General features: G+C 32.7%; 1 protein-coding gene across 1 annotated transcript; it reads left to right on the top strand.

Moving 5' to 3' along the window:
• Positions 1-1,320: 1,320 nt before the first annotated feature.
• LOC145635170 (WUSCHEL-related homeobox 9-like) lies at positions 1,321-5,223 on the top strand. Its single transcript, XM_081686456.1, has 4 exons — positions 1,321-1,587; positions 1,807-2,724; positions 3,607-3,896; positions 4,876-5,223. The coding sequence occupies exons 1-4, from the start codon at positions 1,452-1,454 to the stop codon at positions 4,897-4,899; spliced, it is 1,368 nt and encodes a 455-aa protein (XP_081542582.1). The 5' UTR covers positions 1,321-1,451; the 3' UTR covers positions 4,900-5,223.
• Positions 5,224-13,925: the final 8,702 nt, after the last annotated feature.

Here is a 13,925-nt window from a genome sequence, read left to right as displayed (position 1 = left end):
CTGAACTGAAATGAAAATAATCGTACGAGAACAGATCTGTAGTCACATTTAAATGAAAGTATCTTTCTACCAATAATATCTTCACATTTTTTTTGATAGATATTATAGAAAGTATGAATCTATATTTAATACTTCGTATTATAACTACATATTCACACAGTTCATGCTTGAATTTTCAAAATTAAAACACATGTATGGCATTTCTATTAGTCTATCACCAATTAATACATAATTTACTCTATCATACGAGTATAATACTTAGATTATTCGAACTTCTTAATATTGTTCTATAAATATAAATATTTGTATTACAATAGGAGTACTTTTTTTTTTTTTGAAGAAAGACATACGATTACTTTTTAATGTTTTGAAGGACATATTACTATATTAGCATAACCTTAATTAAGAATTACATTTAATTAACATTCCATTTGTATTCAACTAACTTGACCAAAAATTGAAAAAAACCATGCATGTATCATAATTACTCCCTAATTATGAACAAATGACTAGTTATGAAGAAAGAACAAATTATTCTTTTTCACATTTGAGTCAAAAGTAACAAGTATAGTATTGATCGATTTGTCATTCATTCATTTCAATGAACTTCTATTGATTTTGAAAACTCGAAAAGTCTTTCTTCTTTTACTCTTTTGAAGTAAGAGAATCTAATCCTACTCATCACACTTTACTTCTCTCCTTTTACCTCTTTTTTTCACCAAATTACGCAATTTCTACTCCTAGTTTCAAACATTAAAATTACAATTTTATTTATTTTTGTTTAAAATGAAAGGATTATAACTGTCATCTTTGAAGAATTTAATCTTTCCTCTCGAGTCAATCCAAAAGGCTTTCAACTCCCAACTTTTTATTTTTTTTAAAATTATATATAAAAATAAATAAAATAAAAACAAAATTAGTGTGTATGTTTGCAAAATGCAATAACTCTTCACACCCCCTATTTATTCCTGCAACAACCTCTTCCACTTCATTAGAATAATCCCACCCCTCAATCAATAACCTCTTCCTTCTGCAACCAAAACCAAACTTAGGAGAGAGAAAATTAATATACTTACAAACACCAAAATATAGATCCAAATATATCAACTAAAAAGGTACATATTTTCTTCAATATTTTCTTTTTTTTTTTTGAAAAAAAAAATAAAAATGATGGGGTTCCTCTTCTCTTCCTATAACATTTTTTTTAATATATAGTTTGATTAATCTTGTATTATATTTGCTTAATTATTAATCAATTTACAGGCGGTTCTTTGTCTAATTAATTTGTTGATGTATAATTGAAGGTACATATATACAAGCAGTACTATATAAAGGGTTGTTAAAAACCTAGCAACTACTTCAAGTGCAACTTCATCAACAACAACTATTTCAAGTTCTTTGTTGCTTTCTTTTATAATTTTCTTACAAAAAAAAAAAAATCATCATAAAAAATGGCGTCGTCGAATCGACACTGGCCGAGCATGTTCAAGTCCAAGCCGTGTAATAATCAACCATGGTCACAACAACATGACTCCAATCATCACCAATCGTCTCTTCTCTCCAATTCATGTGGCCGTTCATCTTCGAGTAATTCCCCTTTCTCTTCCGGTATTATATTTTCTCCGTCTGTTTGAAATTAATAGTCACGTTGATAGTTTAATTTAATATGAATACGCGACAATTAAATTTGAACAATAGAACTATTCATCATAACAAAAAAAAATATATGTTGATTATATTTATCATTTCTCTAGGGTTTTATATGTGTAATTTTTTTTTTTAATGAATTTTTATTTATTGATATAGGTTGTGAAGAGAGGAGTCCGGAGCCAAAGCCGAGGTGGAACCCGAAACCGGAACAAATTCGGATCCTAGAGGCGATATTCAACTCGGGTATGGTTAACCCGCCACGAGACGAGATTCGGAGGATCCGAGCACAACTCCAAGAGTATGGTCAAGTAGGTGACGCCAACGTGTTCTATTGGTTCCAAAACCGTAAGTCCCGAAGTAAGCATAAGCAACGCACACTCCAAGCTAAAACCACTGCCGCCACCGCTGCCGCAGCCACCAACAATAATGTCATTACTAATATCCATCACCACCACAGCCCGCCGCAACCAATGCCAGCCTCCTCCTCCTCCTCCTCATCCGATAAGGCGTCACCTCGTAAGGTGCCGCCTTCTAGGTCAGGAGGAGGCTCATCATCTTATGGTGGTAATAGTAGTAGTAACAATAGCATTAACAACAACAACAATAATAGTAGCAATACTAATAATGTTGTTGTTGATCAATTTGGAAATTCTCCTACTAGTGTTAACCAATGTAACCCTTATTTCCACCAACTTATTCCTCCTACTACTACTAATATTACTACTCATGAATTTGTCCCTCAAGACCCTTTGTTCTTTCCCTTGCACCAAAGTGGTGGTGGTAATAGTTTTAGTCAAGGGTTATGCTTTGGACCTACTCACCACCACGACGATGCATCGGCTACAATCAATGTCCCGGCTAGCTCCGATCAAGCCGTAGGCGGGTTCTCGTCTCTCTTGCTAGGTGATATGTTTGGTGGTGTTCATTCTAAGAGAGATCATGAAGTTGAGAAGCTTAAGTTTCAACAAGAGTTGAGTTTCTTGGTCACTAATCCTCCAAATACTTCTACTTGTGCTGTTACTTCCTCTTCTCCTGTTGTTCCTACCGCGATTTCGGGTAGTCTTGGTCAATTGCTAGGTAACGCTTAAATTTTTTTTAGATGCATTTTTTTCATGAATGTTGCTTTACTATACTTTTTTTTTTTCACATGATATTTGCTTAATTAGTTGAAATTAACAAAACTTGCACATTATTTGAATGCTTGACCTTAATTGTAGTTTGTAACGATTATAGAGTACTAATCACTTAATTAATGTGTTTCCTTTATTGTTTTGTATTTGGTCACATGATATGTGTCACTAATAATACTAATGTAGTGTTTTAATTTGTTTTATATTTGAAATTAAGATCGCTATGAAATATTATTAGTTGATTTTGAATATCCATGCAATAACTAATAATTTCTCTTTTTGCATAAAAAGAATCAACATTACTTTTACTTGTATAAAAAGAACATATAACGTCTTAATTCGTGTGTATAATTTCAGAAGACGGTTATAAAAGAACAAAGAGAGTAATTAATCTAACTAGAAACTAGGTAGGATAGAGTAATTTACATTGACCATAAAACTATTGACCCTATTATTAGAAAGATTTGACAGGTAAATGAAAAGCTAGGAAATTTATTAGTTAGACTTATCATTTCATAATTATATGTATCCAATAAATTTGGGTAGACAACTATAAGAATATTGAATGTGATACGACATGATTGATGTAATGTAACATAACATATAAGTTGAACTGAAAATTATGTAACACACCTATAAAAACTAAGGACAAATTTGTCATAGTAACTTCAAATAGGGGCTAAATTTGTCTTTTCCCAACAGAAAATCAGCAGACTGAACACCCTCTTCCTAACTCCGGACGTGTGCATGGCCAGTTTTTATGATTGACTGTTTTTAATTGATTTGTTTGCTTAATTTTTTCAATGGAAAATTGTTTGTGTGTTTGTTGGTGTAGGTGAGTCTGGTGGACTTTCAGGGAAATCAACGGTGTTTATTAACGGGATGGAATTTGAGCTTCCGGTCGGACCGTTTAATGTTAAGGAGGAGTTTGGGGAGGATGCTGTGCTGGTTCATTCTGGTTCCGGACACCCGGTTATGACTAATGAGTGGGGTGTTACGGTTCATCCACTTCAACATGGTGCGTCTTACTACCTTGTTGGTAGTGTTACCGCCTCTCCGTTGCTCCATAAGCTCGATTCCACCCCGGATCTTCTTGCTCCGGGGTTTCCTTACCAGGTATTAATGAAACCATAATGTTATGTGTTTAAACTTGCATTGTTAGTTATTCTTAACTTTTTTTTTATAAGTGTTAATATGAAAAGTGAAGTGACAACTTTTTTTACACGTCTTAAATTCATAAGGAGTAGGTTTACTTATGATCTAAGGGATTATGTATGATGAAAACTATGGAACACATATCATTCAATTCATTTTTTAACCATATGGACAAAATAAATGCGGTTTATGAAACGTCTTAAATTAGTAAGGAGTTTTCTTATAATGGAAGGGTATATATCTAGTGATGAAAACAATGGAACACATAACGATCACCACATTTTTTACCATGTGGAAAAATTTAATGCTGTTTATAACACGTCTTAATTTGGTAAAAGTTTATTTATAATCAAAGGGATACTCTATTGTTTTAAACATTGGAACAAATCGATCGTTCAATTCTTTTTCCCATTTGGGAAGGTTATATGTTGTTTATATTTAGATAATCATAATTTCTCCAATGTTATCGAAGCAAAGTAATTTTGATTTTCATGTTTTTAACTATAATAATCACTGTTTGTTTTTAAGGCAAAAGTAACTAAATTTAAAATGCTTTAATTTGCTTGAAAGATAAACTATAGGAACATCTTAACTAGTTAACTTCTTATGGTATAAAAGACTAATCATTATTTATTTTTTATAAAGAGAAAAAGAACAATTTTGATTAGCAATAAATTTATTCAATGATTTAGGCAAAAAAAACTTACATCAAAGTTTCAAAATTCTTTGGTACGTTGAATGAATAAACAGTGCATGTAAACTTGAAGTCAAATTTGTCAGGTTTTGATTGCTTTCTATTTTTGTATACATTATGTTATTTCATCCCATAGTTTCCAGCTTGCAATTCAATCATATATTTGGTATATTTATTACGGAGTAGTTTTGATTAAGTAATCAATATTTAATTTACGCTTATTATTGTTGCCATCTTTATTTGCAGTGGAATACAATGAATTGGACATAGCTAGCTAGCTAAGTACTCCGTTGCTATGATGCGCCATTTATTTGAGAACAATGTTTTTCTTCTCATCTTGTGCAGATCTAGAGGAGCTTTTCGACACCGGGTGACGAATGAGGATCAATACTAGAAAGATGGAAAGAACTTCACCCCCCTTCTGAACTAGTATTATTAGACTATTATAGATTTAATTTAGTTTTACAAGTTTCTTATTATAGCTAGTTTATGTAATTTGAGATAATTATGTATGGTTCAATGAACTTTTTTCCCCTTCTTGTGAGCTAGACAGCTAGTACATATAATCTTGGTTAATAAAGTGATTACTACACTTTCTTGCTCTAAATTGAGATTGACAAGTTGATTACTTATACGTTTTTACTTTGGTTCCTATTTAATTTTACGTTATTAGTTGAAACAACATTACAAATTAACAAGTAGCAAATGTTCAGATATTGTTTTGTTTAGATTTAACAGTCACGTCACAAATTAAAATTACACTATCAATACGACAACAAATGTTGAGATGGAGTGTGTTATGTGATGAACTCATGAGTGATGTGTGTGAAACGTCAAACATTCAATTCCAACAGACTTGGGTGATATCACTATCTTGATGCATGCCAGTATTTTAGGGCAACTTAGACGTTTCCTTGCTTTTTTGGTACGTTTTCACTTCTTTTTGTGGGGAGGGTTGTTTTATGTTTGGGCATTTATTTTTATTTATTTTTTTTTTCTTTTTTACACTAATTAGCTTAGGTCATCTATATTGTTGTGGACTTGTGGTGTAGAGAAAAGGGTGGACATCCTATCACCGGTCTACTTCCTATCCATCCCATATTTTCGCATAAATCTTACTCTTTGGAAGTTAATTAATTATTTAAATAATTTCAATAGAATAAATTATCTAGTTTACCTCATTGCTTAGCAAAAACTTTGTTTAGAATTGGCTCATTGCTTAGCAAAAACTTTGTTTAGAATTGGCCAATAAAAGTTTAAACTTGAAAGTTACAATAAGTTTTGTTATTAGAAGATATATTTTGTATTTAATTCTATTTAATTGTATAATTCTATTTAATTCTATTTTGTTGTAAACAATTGAATGTTGTGCTCATTTACTTGTACATAATATATATTATTGTGGACGATAGTTGTTGTGTAAGATCACATTTATCTATCAAGTAGCTAGTGTAAAGATGGTATGATGGACTTATAGGAATAGATTCGCACTCTCCATTTTCCAATGTATTGGGGATACCTAATATAGTGATTGCCGATTGACTTTATACATCTCTTATATGGACTAAATTTCCTTCTCTATTCCTTTGGACTTAGAACTTGATTGAAATTTCCCTCTTTTTTTTTTTGTTGCGACAGTTTGACTTTTACATTATTCATGTCTTTCATTTGGCTAGCTTTGATAATTTATAGCTATGAAAAAATATAGTTATGTGGTATCTTATTAGATTCGTCTCGATTTATACTAATTTAATATCAAATGTTAATAATTTTTACATATTGGTAATTAAAGATATTAACGATTGATATCATGCATCGAAAAGCTTGAAAAGAGGAGTGTTGCAGCTATAAGGAAACATAGGAAATATAAAAGATAAATTAATATAAACTTAAAAGTTTGGGAGGGGGATGGTGAGTTTGGCCTATCTTCATTTTAATTACCAAATCTGTGATATTTGTTATTGCTGACATAATTAATTTGTAGAAGAATGTAAATTGATGTTGTTCTTGGGTTTAAATCTAGCTAACTTATATCGAATTATTATTAGTAGTTGTTAGTACGACTAAATCCAACTAATAACCATACAAAGGTTATATGTTCAAATTAAAGTCTATTTTGAAGTCATTTTCACAAAAATATACCTCGAACAGTTATTTGAGAAATGAAATGCCAATAAACTTTTGGAGTATTTCTTGAATGTAAAGTCAATCAAATTACTACTCAGGTTATAAAACAAACTTGTAAGTATTGTAGTTAACTTGTAAGTATTGTAGTTCACTATTGAAACACATGGTGTGTCAACTCAGGTTATAGCACTTATAAGTGGTATTGCTTATCGATTGGAGATGCCCTAATAGCTAATTAATCATCATTATTATACTGATAGTTTTTGCTTGACATATTCTAAAGATCTCATAAATTGTATTTTATTTATTTATAGTATAGTACCAACTACGAAGTATAAGGTTAGTTATAGTTGAAGTTTGGAATAAGTGGTTGTGTATATAAATATATTTAGGATTGTATTATTTAATTTGGGTGTTATGTTTAGTATTTGAAATCTTTTTGAAAGAGAAACTAAAAATGACTGTCAAAACATAAAAACAAAAAGGAATGGAAGAATTACGTACGTAGCATATTTTTGCCACAGCTTGGTAAACTTTTTAAATATAGCAAGTAATTAAAACTCAATATTGTTGGGAGAAAATTCTATAAACCTACAAATTAGGAAAAGATTATTAAATGATCAATTATAGAATACAAAATATGACCTCACTTATACATAATAAGAAAATAAGTTGAAAAGGCAAAATATGCATAGTCAAAGATATCAAACAGAATCATAGCTCATCAATCAAGGATTTGATTGGTCCAATCAAGAAATCAACAAATAATTAAAGATCTTATGCAATCAATCAAGAGTATAGAATGAATCAATCAAAGCTAAACAGAAAAACGAATCACGGTGATTGGCGAAATATTATTCGCGCGGTGGTCTTAACTAAGTACGGACAGTACAAACTTAACTGCACCATTCTGAGTAGTCGACCACCTTTTTGAGCCTTTCTAAGAAATGAAGTTAGCTTGCCTTCAAACCTCAGATCATTTGATGACGTGTAATGAATGTTTGGGCAACAAGCAGAATAACGTCCCATAAATGAAGAAGCGAATTAAGGAAATATCAATCAACTAAGGGTCAGTTCTGATTTGCTAAACTGAGCTGAACTGAACTAAAATGAACTGAGCTGAACTGAATTGTTTAAGAGAGAAGAAAATTAGAAACTGAACTGAACTAAAATTAAGCTAAAGAGAACAGGTAAGTCAATATTTTCTAACAGATAAAAGGCCAATTAGTATTGTCAAAAACTCAAAACAACAAAGATTAATTACGCCTTTATAAGATTTTACAGGTTATTATAAATAGGTTGCTCTTTGTAATAGAATTCATTCATAAATGTGTTGTCAAAAAAAAAAAAGAATTCATTCATACATGGTCTAATACAATTTACAACACTTTTATGTTAAAATATCTCATATAGTTATGCCTTGCTCAAAAATATTCCGGCCTTACTAAAAAATGTCTCTTCTACGTTGGTCTTCATTCTTTGATTTATAATTATTATTATAGTTCTATTATTTATCGCTTTTAACTTGTTCATTTTGTAGATTGTGTTTATTTTCTTTTAACAGATGTGATTACTAAAACCCCGTAAAACCTTTAACAAATTCCTAGCAAACTTTTTCTAAGATTTGTCCCAAAAAAGTATTATAAATGTGGTTAAAGCTTATCCTAAACATCTTAGCTTCATGTACATGATTTGAATATATCATCTCCATATGAGATATGACCATATTATGCGATTATAAGGGGGGGGGGGAGTTTGGTTGACAAAGTAAAATGGGGGAAATGAAAATTCAAGGGATTTTATAATTTGGAGTGTTGTTTGGTTGACATAAAAAAAATAAAAATGGAAAAAATTGAAATACATGGGAATTTCCACTTCCTACAAAATTTAGAAAGTTAATTACCTATTCCTCTTGGTGATTCAAAGTTCACGAGAATTCCAACTTTCCATTGCACAACCAAACAATTTAAAAAAATTCGAGAGTACTCTCATTCATGGGCAAAAAAATGCCCATGAGGAGAATTTAATGGTAAAAATGCTAAAAATGTTATCCCACTCATGAGCAAAAAAAAATATGCCCATGAGGAGATTATCAAATGCCCATAGGAATGACAAAAATAAATTGCTACAGTACCTATGGGTCCATGAGTGTTTGTGAGAGAAAATATAGGAGAGATGGTGGTGTGGTTTTTTTTTTTTTTTTGTTTAGCCCATGAGTGTGGGAAGAGTTCTTAAATAAAATACCCATAAGAAAAAATGGGAAAGAGGAGTGAGAAAGTGATTAGAGAGAGACTGACATTTTTATTTTTTGCCCATGAGTGAGAGTGGTCTAAGAATTTTATTTGGGTATAATTTCCCATAAAATACAACTTCCTATAGGAATTTATTTCCGGTGTCAACCAAAACGAGGCCTAAATTTGAATATGCTTATTCTTGGTGGAAAGAATAGTGGTACGAGAGGAGTATTGATTGAGGGGACGTAGTGGTGGAGGCATGAACATAAATGATGTTTGTGAAACGTGACGGTTCATGCAAAACAGTAACTAAACGTGACAAAGAGTGAAGCAATTTGGTTTTAATATTTTGACTTAATAACTCTTTGCAGTGCTATCTCATTTCGATAGATCTCCCATCACTCAACACCCTACCCATCTATCTGTCTCCCTAAGCTTAGCTTCTAATTTAACTTCCATCAATCATACCTTTATTTTTCTACTTCTCTTTTTTGAACCCGCTATTTGTATAGATGACTATTGTTGACTCACTTGGTTGTGTCGAGTTTGCGTGCCTTGAATTTACTAGGTTAACTTGGTCATAGCCGAACTCATACTTAGTATGTGTCGTCTCAACCACACGGCATTATGTTGTGTTGCATTGTACTTATGTGCCTAAATTTGATTAACTAATTTTTAATGTACTTTGTTGTCTTGTATAATTCTGGCCGTGAGCTATTAAAATAAGCCCAAGATAAAAAAAAAAAAAAAATGTTATGATATACGGTACATATTGTTTTCTTTTGCTGTACAATTTATTTCCGTATTGTGTTATGTTATGCTATGCTATGGGCCAGTATGGCCCAATGTCACCTTTAGCTATTTGTATTCATCCTTGTTAGGCCTTTGATTCTGTTCTTTTGAGTTGTTCAATCTGCTCTGGTTTGCTGACTCAATTCGCTCTGCTTGGCTTACCCAAAAACTCAAAAGAACTAGGCCTTATTCGGACTGAGTTCATATGACTCAAGTATTTCATATTTATGTTTAATAAAAAATGAAGCGTTAAGTGTCCAAACCAATGATTTGAGTTAGATGAAGAGATCCGATAAACACGGGTACATATATATTCGAGATACTAGTGCTATTACAATAAATGAAAAGAGTTTGATAGACTTAGGTTTAACTTGGACCGTTTGGTAGCTATAAATGCAATCTAAAAAGACCAGAGACATATACTGTTGTTAGAAGTAAGCACGTAAAACATACACTGCATCACTCAACCACAGATCGAATATAACATCTAATATCTAACATCTAATCAAAATAGCTATCGATGGATCTCTAGTCATATCAAATGGAACAAGAAGCTGACAAAATGGAGGGATATTAGTTGCTTTGGTCGAAATTTTTTTAACCAAACTGGAGTTGAAAATAGCTGCAGATGTTACACTATTTCTCAAAGATTTACCGATTTTGCTCAGTCTCTTGTAAACTTCTCATTCGTGTGTATTATGCATCGAAGCTCATCAGAACTTGGGTACTAGTATACTGTACTAGTACATATATAATGTATTGAGAGACATATCAATATTATTTTAGTATACCAGACGTTAGAGTATTAAAGTTGTTGAGCCCAGGAACAATCAACATGTGAGCATTCTCTTGTCCCACAATAAAACACTAAAGGGGGAGTGTAGTGGTAATGGAATTCCACATTGAAAGAAGAGTTACCACCATAATATAAGGTTAACGGGCTACTCCCCTCATTACCATATGGTTTTGAGGTGGAATCTCCTTGGTTTTGTAAAGTGGTAGACTTGCACTCTCCCGATGCGGCCCAGACCCGTCTTTAACAAAAGTAAAAATAAATGTGTAAGTTATCCAATTAGGCAATTACCCATAGCTGCAAAGGTGTCAAATCTTATTACAAATAACGACCAGACACAATTTTTATCCGAAATCGATTTAAAATTTAATTTGCAACACTAATAATTTAGCATCAGAATAAACCTAATCTGACTAGATCTGACCCGATCAAATTGACATCTATATATGTTGCATATGCGTAATTTAAAACTAAGAAAAAATTGCTACACCAAGGGCCTGTTCCGGTTGACTGAGCTGAACTGAACTGAACTTATTAATTAGTGATTTTTAACTACGGATTAGTGATCTTTGATTATTTATTGATTATTTATTACTATACATATGTGTATATACAAATGTACATATTATTATTATTATTAATTATTGATGATGATTATTATTATTATTATTATTTATTGATTATTATTATTATTATTATTATTATTATTATTATTATTATTATTATTGTTATTATTATTATTATTATTATTATTTTTATTATTTATTGATGATTATTATTATTATTTATTGATTATTATTATTAGTATTATTATTTCAATTATTATTATTATTATTATTATTATTATTATTATTATTATTATTTATGATTATTATTATTATTACTATTATTATTATTATTATTTATTACTTATTTATTATTATTATTATTATTATTATTGTTGTTGTTGTTGTTGTTGTTGTTGTTGTTGTTGTTGTTGTTGTTGTTGTTGTTGTTGTTGTTGTTGTTGTTGTTGTTGTTGTTGTTGTTGTTGTTGTTGTTGATATTATTATTATTATTATTATTGTTGCTGTTGTTGTTGTCGTCGTTGTATTAAGAGCTTAAAAGAATGAAATTTGGCTTTATATCATTAGCAATATCATTAGACGTAAATTAAAAGCTGAACTGAACTGAACTGAACTGAACTGAATTTCAACGGAAGAGAACAGGCCCCAAGTCACACCCTTAAGTGTTACGAAGTACTACCTCCGTTTCTTTTTAGTTGACACATATTCTTTTTTAGGAAGTTTTTTAGTTGATACATTTTCTTTTAGGGTAGATTTTTTACCTTCCATTTACAAGCTGCTCTACTTGCTTTTTCATTCTCTCTCCTCTCCTTAATATATGTGCCTTAATCAAACACGTCAACTAAATAGAGACGGAGGAAGTATAAGGTATCGACGGTAGTATTCAATATCATACCTAGATTAAGTTCTTAAATCACGCCGCTAGTTTCTTACAATTACATATTTTTTTAAATTTTTTTTGCATGTTTTTATTAATTACAGGCCATGCATATTTCTAGTTTAATAACTTATTCGTCTTTCAATAATAGCATCAAGTTTACTTGTTCCTCAAAAGTGTGAAAATACATTATTTTGATGATTAATATATTTACTCTTTATTGTAAGAAAAAAAAAAACCGCACAACCCCAAAAAGGCTACCCCCTCCTCGAAAATGCCACCCTCACCCCAAAAACCCGACCCTGAAAACGCAGTCCCTCCCGAAGATGCCACCCCCACCCCGAAAACCTCATCCCTGAAGTAGAGCAAAGTCGCTCATGATGGGGGCGTGTGTCAGACGGAGAGCTGGGAAAGGGGTGGATATTCTGACGATGCGACGCAGGGGTAGGGAAGGGGTTGGTCGGCACTACTATAAAAAAACCCCTAATAAGTCAGACTTTTAGAGTCACCTGTACATACGGTGCGACTTATAAACCTATCGAGTCGCCTCATACTTTTTAGGTGACTTGTTAAGTTGGGGTTAAAATCAACAAAGCACCTAACGAGTCGCCTAATATCTATGAGGCGACTTGATAGGCTACCAAGTCGCCCCATTTGTGCATGCGACTCTATAACCCAACTTATTTGGTGGTTTAAATTAAGTGTTTTCCGATGGATTTTCATGTCCGTCGGAACCGTTCCGTCGGAATTAGACCTTTTTCTTGTAGTGACGTAAGGTGCGACTCAAAAACCTGTCGAGTCGCCTTATACATAGTAGGAGACTTAATAGGTGAGTTTTGATAGCTATAACTCTCACCTAATGAGTCGCTTAATATGTATAAGGCGACTTAATAGTTTAATGAGTCACACCTTATATACAGGTGACTTTGAAAATCTATTTTAAGCCACCGAATAAGTCAGATTATAGAGTCATATGCATATATGATGCAACTTGTAAACCTACCAACTCACCTAATGTATATTAGGTGAATCGTTAGGTGTTTTGTTGATTTTAACTCCAACTTAGCAAGTCGCCTAATTAGTATGAGGCGATATGTTTACAAGTCACACCTTATATACATGCGACTCAAAAAGTGCGACTTGTTAAGTGCTTTATTATATGACCACTACCTAATAAGTTGCCTAATACGTAAGACACGACTCGATAGGTTGATTCTTACAATATATTAAAAATAGTTACAATATCGTATCTACATATAATGTAACATTGGCACAATGGCAAGAACTTCAACCTTCCAAGAAAAGAACCAGAGATTAAGCATGCTAATAAGTAGAATCGGCACCCAGCTTCACCATTCTCCAAGGCGACCCACCCCTTCCTTTCCCCCTTACCCTACGCCCACGGCCATTGCCACTGCCCGAGCTCTAGAGCTCCCTGCAAAAGCACCAAGCAGCTTTTAAATATACCATCGCAGCAGCCACGCACAAGCACACTAAGTATCATCATTGCAGCTTAGCAACCCTTACACCAGCATCTGCGGATAGCATTGTAGCTCAAGGAATTGGGTCGTGGTGGTGAAAGAAGGGGATGGGGTTGAAAGGGCTAGGGTTTCGTTGGGACGTTTGGTGGTCGCGCGGTGGGTAAAGGGGAAGGTCGGGGTAAGGGGAAAATGGAGGGGAAAGGTCAGCTAGGCTCCGGAGACCGCCGGCGTTGCCGATCGTTGGCAGGGGTGGCGGCAGGGAAGGTGGTATGGCTGGTGGGGGGAGGGGTTTTATGTGATAAAATTGGAGGGAAAAGGGGTGTAATTAGAAGAAAAGAGGAGCACGTGCTAGTCACGTGGGAGTCAACGCCTGAATCCGGTGGTCAATGGCCTGAAAGTGGGGGTTGGTCTTCCTTTACAAAAAAA

Source organism: Chenopodium album, chromosome 6 (assembly GCF_948465745.1).
Source record: "Chenopodium album chromosome 6, dcCheAlbu1.1, whole genome shotgun sequence".
NCBI lineage: Eukaryota > Viridiplantae > Streptophyta > Magnoliopsida > Caryophyllales > Amaranthaceae > Chenopodium > Chenopodium album.
The sequence above is the reverse complement of the archived record's forward strand: the minus strand, read 5'-3'. Positions and strand labels throughout refer to the sequence as shown.